The sequence below is a fragment of the Centropristis striata genome, chromosome 23 (genome assembly GCF_030273125.1).
Source record: "Centropristis striata isolate RG_2023a ecotype Rhode Island chromosome 23, C.striata_1.0, whole genome shotgun sequence".
Lineage (NCBI taxonomy): Eukaryota > Metazoa > Chordata > Actinopteri > Perciformes > Serranidae > Centropristis > Centropristis striata.
In genome coordinates this window covers 14005377-14016246 of record NC_081539.1, presented here as the reverse complement: position 1 = coordinate 14016246, position 10870 = coordinate 14005377, and the positions used below count along the sequence as shown (strand labels likewise).

The window sequence follows — 10870 nt, the reverse complement described above, 5'->3', positions numbered from 1 at the left end:
CTATATACGATTTGTTATTTTATTCATTGCATTAGTTTTTAAAAGCATTTTATGATATTTTTCTCTGCTCATTTTCCCAATTTTTTCTTGAAGATTTTTTATTGCCAACGACAGCTTGTCTGTAATTGTTTTGCATATGATAAAAAAAGAAATTTAACTTGAATTTAAAGCTTACTGGGTAATAGGCACAGTACAACAAAAACATATGTATATAATTGTTTAATGTTTTATTCTGTACTTGCTGATTTTTTTTCTTGAGTATTTTACTTTTATTATTAATTTTCTTTGTAATAGACATAACGTATAATGTATATAATGGCAGAACATCTTGAATATATATATAAAGTAAAACATTTTTTATTTTGTATTATTTGTGCAATGAAACAAGTGAAAAAAGATGAGATTAGATCAAAGATTAGATAAATAAAAATAAATGTAACAGAATATACAGAAAAGAACACAAAGCAGTAAGACATAGCAAACAAAGATAATGGTGATTTATGATTTGGTAGGGTTTTTTTTGGTCCTTTTTTAAATTTCTCCTTTTTAGCATTTATGAGCAGTATATAAACTTCACAACTGCAATGTAGCTAGATATAATTGTTTATTAATATAATTGTTCACAACTATAACTCTTCTTTCGGTCACCTGTAAGTAGAGGCTGGGGATAATATAGTTAAACATATTAATATAATAGAACATTACATTTATAAGCAGCACTCCCTTTAACTGCTTACAATTATATTATAATGTGTAATAAAACACTTATTAAATGTTTATATACTGCATGTATATCTAAATAAAACACATAAATATCATACAGGTGTTGCAGATCAACAGGTCGCATTAATAAAGATTTATGAATTCAACTGGTGTCATGTGACCAGTGACGTATACGGAAGTGGTAGCCAAAACATTGGAGGTCCCATTCCTGCCTCAACACAACGTGAGTAAAGATAATTAAATTTATAGCGCTTTTACACAGATTTTAGACTATTAATTGAACTGTAAACTCATTAATTATTCATCTAGGAAGCTGACGTGTTGAACAGGACTGACTAACAGCGTTCAGATTATAAATATAACCCGTATATTAGTAAAGTAGGTAGTAAATAATATAAGAAAACGCTTCCGTAGGTCATTACCACAAATGAATTACATTATGTTAATATCTCACATGTGTTGTATTTAATTCAGATAGTGCAGTAGTGGACGGACATTATGGAGAAGGATTAACAGGCTGCAAGCTAAACTAGCTTTTTATTTTCATTGAAATCTTCCATAAAAACACTTACATTTAACGTTTTTAAATTATTTTATTCTGTGATATTACTGCATTTGTAATTATTTGTATTTTATGACACTAGTGTATTATTATTATATTAAAATGTTTTTTAGTATAGAGACCAGCAGGAACCAATGCCTAATCAAAAACATCAAAAACCTATCGGTTTGAATAATATATATTTTAAAAAGGCTGTCTGATTCTTCTCTGACTCTAGATTCTTAATTGTGAATATTTTAAGTTTTTTATGTCTCCTTTCTGGCAGTAAACTGAAAATTCTTGGGTTGTGGACAAAACAAAACATTTGAGGACGACTTCTCAAGCGTTGGTAAACACTGATAGACATTTTTTACAATTTTCTGACATTTTATCGACCAAAATTATTGAATTAATCTTGAAATAATTGCTAGTTTTGGCACTCAAACAATTTACAAAAATCTTACAATTTACAAACAATAATACAATACAAGTACCAGTTCAACATGACTTTTCTTTCTTTAAAAAAACTGTTTTAACTTGAGCTTAAAGTGATTCCAGCTGTGATCCATTTTGAGGTTTGATGGTATTCTTCTCATAATTATTGTTAATAGAAATATTAATATTATTATATCTGTCTCGGTACTGTGAGAATAAACAACAGTTATTAAAATAGAGAAGTGTGTTTCCTGATTAACCACCACAGTGTCAGAAAGTCTTTACCACAGATGGATTTTCACCATCAGTCAACATCAGAGGCTGCAAACTGAAACCACAACAATTCATAATTAATTTGCTTTTCTGTTATCGATTGGATACTTTTCTCTGCACAGGTTGAAAAAATGTCTGTTTTTCCGAAGATTTCTCTGAAGCCTGAAGTCACTGATTATCTCAGGAGCGTCTTCTTAAATAAGGAGGTAGGAGACATTTAAATGTGTTTATTGGAAGCAGTTTCTCTCTTCTGGAGAATCATAAATACGCCTCATTAAGTCTTCCTCGCTTTCAGTGGTAAACAGAACACAGGGATGATGTGGGAAGCTTCTCAGCTTAGATTTTAGATAAACTGTTTCAGTAAAACTCTCCTCAAGAAACTTTTGGTTTCTCACCAAAATGTTAGTGCACAGTAAAAAAACAAAACATTATTGCATTTATACATTTTAAATTCGGATAAAAACAAACCAACAGCAGTTTAACTGATATTCCCATGACTGCACACTATAAATAATATTAAAACAATTATTTATTTTTAGATATTTTATTAAAACATACTAACACCAGTGAAATTGATATTCCAATGAGTTCACAATAAAAAAAACATTTATCAAATTAATCATTTTTGATCATTTTTAAAAAAAAACGACACCAGTGTGAATGATATTCTCCCGTTCACACACACAAAAAAAAACCAAGACATGACTTTGGAAAATCAAAAAAACAGACATCTCTTTTTTCAGATGAACCCTTTGTATGCTTTATTTTTTATATATTTTTCCCCTATTTATTTCTTTAAAAAAAAACAGTAAATCATTTACTGGGGAAGTGTCATGCCGATTACAGTTTTACCCTACTCACCTGTAGTGTCTTCACTTAATAAATCATAAGATTTAATTTGAAAGGCTTATTTAAATAATAAAATATTATAAAAAATACTATTAACTGATTATTGAAATTAACCAAGTTCCTGATGAGTTTCTAATTATTTAATCTCATATTTATTTGTCTTGTTTGTGTTCAGGTGTTGGATGCAGTCGGCCATCAGGAGGCAGAATGTCGTTTCCAGAAGCTGCTCACGTGTCTGTCTCACCCTCCGTCATACACGTGTGTTCGAGCCAGCACTCACCTCGCTCCTCTGGACGAGATCAGACACAAGTTAGGAGATGAGCTGAAGAAGGTGAGAGTGAAAGACAGACAGTCAGGATATTACCCTCGGTGCTGCTCGCTGGAGTCGTGATCATTCAGTGTGTTGTTGTTGTCACAGCAGCAGATGTGCAGCTCGTCAGAGGACATCTCCGTTCAGATTCTCCCTCACCCACGAATTCCAGATGTGCTGCTCCTTCCTGTCGATGGCCCGAGGTATGTCAGGAATGCTGGAACAACGTCAGGCGAAGCTGCTCTACGGAGCACACAGTTAGCCTTAAATTGCAGTATGTGTTTCCTGAGGCTAAACCCACGGGGAATGTCATGGAAACGTGACAGAAAAAACAATATTCCAGTTTTGCACACTGTCTTTTAGGTGTGTGTTTGGATCCACAGAGATAAAAAACAAAATGCACCAACAGCACAATAAAGATCTCGTGTTCTGTTTTGTTTTGGGGTACTGAGTGGCATTTTTCATATAATTTCCTCACTTTTATTTGGATTTTTTTGATGCACCTGCAAACAAAGGAAAAGCTTTATGACCAAGCAAAGGTACTTAGAAAAGTACTTTGAATATTCTTATATATATATATATATATATATATATATATATATATATATATATATATATATATATGTATACACACACATACATACATTATACTATCAGTGTATTACATTGTCAACCATTCTAGAAAACACTAAGATAAAATAAAAAATAAATAGATATCAACATAAACAAAAGTACTGTGTCTTTAATATCTATATCTAATATATATATATAGTATCTGTCATTAACTATTACTATTTATTAATATATAGCTTAATAGCACACTATGTTCAGTATCATTCAGTTGCTAACTATTCATATAAAATAAAATAAATAACCAATTAAACATTCAAACAGTATTTTCAGCATCAATCAATTGCTGAACATTCAAATAAATAAAATAAAAAGCTATGTGGCGCCATTTCTTAAACAAGAAAGCATAATTTTCTAAAAAAAGGTTTTGATTTTGGAAAACATATATGACAATATTAATACGTCTGTTACAGGCCAATATCGTCAAATACATTTGTCAAACTCTAGATGTAGACGTGTGTGACACTCCTCTCTGTTGGGCTTCAGGCCTGTGGAGCAGCTGGGCTCAGAGGTGGTGGTCGGGGCTCAGTGTGGCAGCGCCGTGCTGAGAGGAGCTCATGTGTTTGTCCCGGGAATCGTCGCCAGCCCCAAGTGTAAGACTCAATCACAGAAACGTTAACGTCAATTTAAATACATGTTTTGAAGCATCATGTGAAGTCACGATGTGTCTCTGCTCTCAGACATGAAGGCTGGAGACGTGGTGTCGGTCCTCTCTGATGTGGAGGGTCGGTGCACTCGAGCAGCCACAAACTTCCAGGGAAAGAAAGTGTTTGTGGGAAACGGAGTCGCTCATACAGACCGCTCCAGCATCTTCTGCACAGATGAACCTGCCAAGTAAGTTTCCCCTTTATAAATATATATAACTCTGCAGATTTACCTAGACCTCCGCCAAGGCCAACATTGCATTAAAATGCTCTTTGGATGGTCCCATTTTCAGAGTGGGAAAGTCGTTGCCCTTTAACCCTCCTGTTATGTTCATTTTTTCAGGAACAGCAATAACCCAGGGCATGTTTAATTATCCAAAAGTGCCAGAAACTAAAAAATCCCAATAAAAATTGTATATATTTTATTAATAACTCCATTAATAACCATTTTAATCAATTTCTAGTGCAATGGTGTTCTTTACCACTTAGAAATCATGTTTCAATGAGGATAATTCACTCGTTTTTCATAAGAAAAAATACATGTTAAAACATTTTTTTAGATTTTTAAACTTTGAAATGGGTCAATTTCACCCGCAACATGACGATGGCTGTTTCCAGTATTTGAGTGACAACAAAGGAATTTGATCAGATGAACCGTTAAATTTGTGCCAAAATTTGACTACCCCTTCCAAGTTTTTGTTCTGACTTGAATCGGCATTCACATGAATTTTCCCAGTTGGCAAACTAATTTTTCTGATTATTCTGAGACTACATGAATGCAGCACAAATGTCCTATCTCACAATGCTAATGAAAGTGAAAAGATCTACTCCCAAATTTAATGGGTTCTTATTTGGCTCATGCTTCACCCTTCCACCAAGTTTCATAAAAATCAGGCCAGTAGTTTTTCTGTAATCCTGCTGACAAACAGACAAACTGAGCCGATCCATGGTGGAGGTAATAATGTGTTGGCACGTTGTAATTAGCTATTAGCTTTGGTTTAATAGGAAGATCACGTGAGAGCAATGTGACGCACAACAGGTGCCATCAAAGTTCACAGAAAAGAGGAAATAATTTCCTTATAACTGCTTCTTTCTTTCTCAAGGTAGAGAAGTTTAAAAAGTCTCCATCATTCAAGACAACCACGTATTAGCAGTATACCAGTCTTCTTCTGGGTCAAACAATTATGGTGTTTGTGTGGTTTAAAATTACAAAAATAAGACATATTCAGTCCCTGTCTTCTGTTATTTAAGGGGGATAGGTGTTCGGATGGTGGAGCCTATTTACCAGAGTCCTTCCTTTGATGGTGTTCTACCAAGCCTGACATTTCTACAGGTATTTATACAAAAAATAGAGGCATTATCTGTGCTGTTCCTGTCTATAAATGTCCCAAAAGTGTCATTAAAGCAGAACAGAGGGATGCAGTGTTTTACCTCATCTCATGTTGTGCAGAACCTTCCCTCTGTCGTTGTGGGACACGTTCTCGGGCCTCTTCCCGGAGAACGGATCCTGGATATGTGCGCCGCGCCCGGAGGGAAGACCTGCCACATCGCTGCACTCATGAGGGATCAGGTATGAGCTCTGCTGCAGATGTTGGCTGATGTCCGCTGCTCGAGGCATCAGAGTTAATATTCAGGATTTCTATCTGAATCAATCTGTAGCAGGATAAATCATGGGGATAAATAGGCTTGTAGAGAATCAAAAACATATTTCCTCTTCACTTTCTTCCTGACTTTTCTCCTACAATAAGGTACTGGAGAGTTTATTTCCCTTACAGGCTTCTAAAAGTGGTTAAAATTCAACTTTAATAAAGCTTTAAATGCTCAAAGACATAATAAACCTGTGATTAAAGGCCTTAATTAATTGAATATAAATTACAAACAGCTTGAACTTTTCTTTTATCATTCCAGGATTCACTTGAAGTTTTTGAACTGAACTGTACATAAGAAAAATTAACTACATAAAAAATACTGCTCGCATATTAATGCATCAGTGTTAATTGTCCTATAATTTATACAACACTATTAAATGTGGCACTCTGCATATTTTTTTTATTGTAAGTATGTCCTGCTGATACTTACTTTTACTTGTATAAGATTTTAAATCAGGATTTTTACTTGTTTTATTAATTAATGATGCTTTTTGTTTCTTGTTAAACAAGTTAATTTAAACTATAAACGGTGTGGAAATAAAAAAAATACCTTACTGCACTGCAATACAAAGCTTTTAGTACTCAAATCAGGTTTTTGAAGATTAAATATTAAGTATTTAATATACCAACTACAACAAAAATGCTACTCACACATTAATGTTAATCTTATATAAACTCTGCTTAACTGATACTCTTACTTTTACAGTTTCTAGTACATTTTGCTGATGCTATTACTTGAGTAAAAGGACTTTCACTATATTTTTACATTCTCTTATTTAAGTAAAGGATCTAAATGCTGTATAACTGATGTTTTTGTTTTGTTTTTGCAGGGCGAGGTCGTGGCCTTGGACAGGATCCGAAATAAGATCGATCAAATTCGCCAAAATGCCCAAATGTTGCATTTGCGTTCAATCAAAGCTTTTTGCTTTAACAGCACTAAAGCTGTGAGCAGCGAGCCGGCACAGGAAGCTGAAGGTAGAGAGTGACAGCAGAGACACATAAATATTCATCTGTCAGAATAAGTATACTGTATATAAAGTGATTCTGTCTCTGATCGCGCTCCAGGACCTCCCTTCCCTCCGGAGAGTTTCGACCGGGTCCTGCTGGACGCCCCCTGCAGCGGACTGGGACAGAGACCCAACATGTCCTGCACCTGGAGCCTGAAGGAGGTCTGCTCCTACCAGCCGCTGCAGCGCAAGTTGTTCCACGCTGTAGGTCTCACCACACAGATGAAGCACTTTGATGTCTGTTTTTCAATCACTTCACATTGATAGTAACTCATTTTGACCAGTAGGTGGCAGCATTGTGCAGTTATTACGCTGCTGTCTGATTTACAGCCTGAACTCAAATTTTAAAGGGAAAAGTCACATAAAAATTACATTCATGGAGGTTTTAGTTTTGCTTGAAGCTGTCTGATGGAAACATTACACTAATCTTATGTAGGGACTTATTGAAACCGAATAAAATAAAGATGCAAGTCGGATCGTTCTGATTGTTGAGCTGTTAAATTTGTTTTTACAAGTAAAGTTTTCAGCTCTTAAGGGGAAAATAATCCTGATTATTTTTGAATATTTGATAGTTTTGATCAGAACTGAAATTGATTTAAAAAGATTTAACCCAAAAAAGGTGAAAAAATATATATATCAGTAATATTTTATAATGTTTTTTGGAAGTGGACATGTCTGCCATCAAGTGGTCATGGGGAAGTACATTTTAAATCTGACACTACACAAAAATGCATCAAAGTCAATTTTATCTCTAATTTTTTGACATATCTAAGGCTGTGATAAAAAACAAATGCCCCAGCCCAAAAAAAAATGTATTATATGGAAAATAACTCAATTTGTGTGTGTTTTTTCTTTGAAAAACAGTGGCATCATGTAATCAAACTGGCATTTAAAGGGTAAAAATCCTCTAAATCTTTGAATGTGTGGTCGTTTTGAGCAGGGCAGAAGTTGTTAAAAAGGTTTATGCAGAAAAAAGTATTGAAAAAATAATATTAATGTGTAATGTTTTTATAGGTTTTTTTTGGAAGTGGACATTTTCAGCCTTAATGGCTTAAAGGGTAATACATTTGTACAGTGCATTTCTTTAACCATTAGAAGAAATGAAATTTGAAATCCAAAATATATCAAGAAAAAGCACCTTCCAAAAATCATACCATATGCAGTATCACAGCCAAAATTATTGCCAAAACAAAAGTGAAAAATTACAAATTTAGTCAAAAATGTCCCTAGTGGTCCCAGAGGGTTAATAGTTATTTTTTGAGAGTCCTCCTGGCAAATCTCCTAGCAACAGGAGGGTCTGCAGGGTCGAAGGGGATAAAAAAAATACATATGTCTAATTTTTAAGACATTATCGGAGCTTTACAGCTCCCCAAAAGTGAAGCCAAAACATCTGGATCGCCCCCTGGTGGCGGGCTGCAGTATGAGCATGTATCTGTGGTTAACTTTCTTTTTCATTGAGCTGTTGTGTTTACAAACAGAAAGTGATGATTCCTGCATAGAATGCCTTTAACAAAAATCTGTTAATGTACTTCAGGCCGTGCGGTTGTTGAAGAAAGGCGGCGTTCTTGTGTACAGCACCTGCACAGTGACTCTGGCAGAGAATGAGGAGCAGGTAGCCTGGGCCCTCCATACCTTCCCCTGCCTCACGCTGCTGCCTCAGGTAAATGAAAAGAACTTGTACTGTACTTGAGTATTTCCATTTTATGTAACTTTATACTTCTACTCTACTACATTTTGAGGCAATTATTGTACTTTTTACTCCACCACATTTAGCTGCCGGCTATAGTTACTTTTCAGGTCAAGATTTAACCCCCAAAAATGATCATTTAAAGTAATTAGACATTTTTTAAAAATTAAACCTCATTACAGTATACTAAGTAGTTAAAATGAGCCCTACCTTGAGAAAATAAAACACTGCTTACCCTTCATGTCATGTTTGTTTCTCAGGAACAGCAATAATGTTCGTGGGTCAGTTTGACCTGGGGGATTTTTAAGTATCCAAAAGTGTCAGAAATCAAAAAATCTCAATAAACATTGTTTGTATTTCATGATTAACTCCATTACTAACCATTTCAATCAATAGTTAGTGCAATGGTGTTCTTTACCTCTCACAGATCATGGTTGAGTTAGGATAATTGACTAGTTTTTCTTAAAAAATGCAAGTTAAAACTTTTCATATGTACACTGGAAAGATCATATATAAAATGCAATGTTTTTGCAATTATTATTTCACATTTTTTCTTTTATGGAGTCACCAACATCTGTTCAGTATGTAATATAAACATGCAAATATGTGAAATTAACCATTTTCATTTTATATGTTGATTACACTTATTAAGCCAAGCAGAAGAAGTTTCATCCCGAAAAAATACTTTTAACTATTTTTTTTTTGACTGAAATGGGTCAATTTGACCCGCAACTTAACAGGAGGGTTAAGTAAATGCATCAATGATATCAATCCAATAATATATTTGGAATATATGAAACAATGAGTGGGTTACTTAAGTAAGTTTTGAATGCAGGACTTCCACAGTGTGGTATTAGTACTTATACTTAAGTAAGGGATCTGGATACTTTTTCCACCTCTGCAAATATGAATGAAACCTTACCAAAAATATCCCGCTTCCTGTTGTTTCCAGGAGCCTCACGTGGGTGCAGAGGGCATGCTGGGAGCCGGCCTGTCACCTGAGCAGCTGCGACTCCTCCAGAGGTTCAGTCCTGAGCTGAGCTGGGAGCAGAGCGGAGAGGCAGCGCCCCCCCTCCCCTGCAGAGCCGACAGGGACACCATCGGCTTCTTTATTGCCAAGTTCCTGAAAAACTGACCGCGGGGCATGTTTTCCTCTTACGGCACCTCACACGAGGCTGCAGACGGGAACAATAGTGTTTATATTACAACAGTGTGTGTGCTTTGACGGGGCAGTGTTTACAGCATCTGCCTCTTAACAGCTGCTCTCTCAAACTGTGGGCCATATAGGGATAAGCTTTATAAACACCGAGGGCAGGCAGGAGAGAGAGGAGAGAGAGCGAGGGAGGGGAGGAGGAGGAGGAGGGGGAGGAGGCACGTGGGGATGGAGACTGAATGAGTATTGGCAAATGCAGCAGTGCTTGCATTGCCATAACAACAGTGACGACACAGCTGCCATGGTGAAAGTGGATTCGCTGGATCTCGGAGATCAGGAAGTAGCGTGCAGAAAGAGGTCATGAGAGGTATTAACAATTAATGTCTTTCAGTGAGAGACGAGTGGGACCTCGAAGACTTCTGCTGCTTGTAGGAGAGAAATGAAGCTGTGTGTAGGTTGGTTTTTCAAAATAAAAGATCCCTCTAAAATAAGACTTCTCACTTACTGTTCTTCATATGATGCTTTTCTTTATTTTCTGTCAAATATATAATGTTACCAAGTACTCAATGTACTTAACTATAGTTTTGATGTACTGTACTTGAGGAATTCATTTGATGTAACTTTATACTTCTACTTCACTACATCTTAGGGACATATATTGTACTTTTTACTCCAATACATTTAGCTGACCTCTTTAGTTACTTTTCAGGTCAAGATTTAACATAAAAAACATGATCAATTTAGAGTGATTAGACTTTTGCATGACAAAATATGATACTTTGAGTACATTTTGATGCTGATACTTTTGTACTTGTAATAATTTTAATTGGCCACTGTGTCATTTTGGCTTAAAAGCCTGATGCTCTTCTTGGGGGCTTGGAGAGAACAGATACAGAAAACCTGGAAACACTGACCAATCAGAGCAGACTGGGCTTTTTTTGGAGGGGGGCTTAAAGAGACAGGCGCTAA

The 10870-nt window shown here is 35.5% G+C and overlaps 1 protein-coding gene across 3 annotated transcripts; it reads left to right on the top strand.

Annotated features, from left to right (window-relative positions):
- The first annotated feature begins 899 nt into the window (after window positions 1-899).
- nsun6 (NOP2/Sun RNA methyltransferase 6) lies at window positions 900-10082 on the top strand. 3 transcript variants are annotated; one of them, XM_059326635.1, is made up of 13 exons: window positions 900-946; window positions 1551-1613; window positions 2095-2178; window positions 2997-3152; window positions 3240-3334; window positions 4248-4354; window positions 4442-4595; window positions 5657-5738; window positions 5856-5975; window positions 6885-7029; window positions 7120-7265; window positions 8596-8721; window positions 9701-10082. In XM_059326635.1, the coding sequence occupies exons 3-13, from the start codon at window positions 2104-2106 to the stop codon at window positions 9881-9883; spliced, it is 1389 nt and encodes a 462-aa protein (XP_059182618.1). In that variant the 5' UTR covers window positions 900-946; window positions 1551-1613; window positions 2095-2103; the 3' UTR covers window positions 9884-10082. The 3 variants fall into 3 exon arrangements, with proteins under 3 accessions (XP_059182618.1, XP_059182619.1, XP_059182617.1); XM_059326634.1 differs by lacking the exon at window positions 900-946 and adding an exon at window positions 954-1101; XM_059326636.1 differs by lacking the exon at window positions 1551-1613 and having other exon boundaries at window positions 912-946.
- Window positions 10083-10870: the final 788 nt, after the last annotated feature.

Coding starts and splice junctions, on each gene's coding strand:
- nsun6 (XM_059326635.1), top strand. CDS start 2,104: ATGTCTGTTTTTCCGAAGATTTCTCTGAAGCCTGAAGTCACTGATTAT. Junction 3,153..3,239: donor TAGGAGATGAGCTGAAGAAG/GTGAGAGTGAAA, acceptor TTGTTGTCACAG/CAGCAGATGTGCAGCTCGTC. Junction 8,722..9,700: donor GCCTCACGCTGCTGCCTCAG/GTAAATGAAAAG, acceptor TGTTGTTTCCAG/GAGCCTCACGTGGGTGCAGA.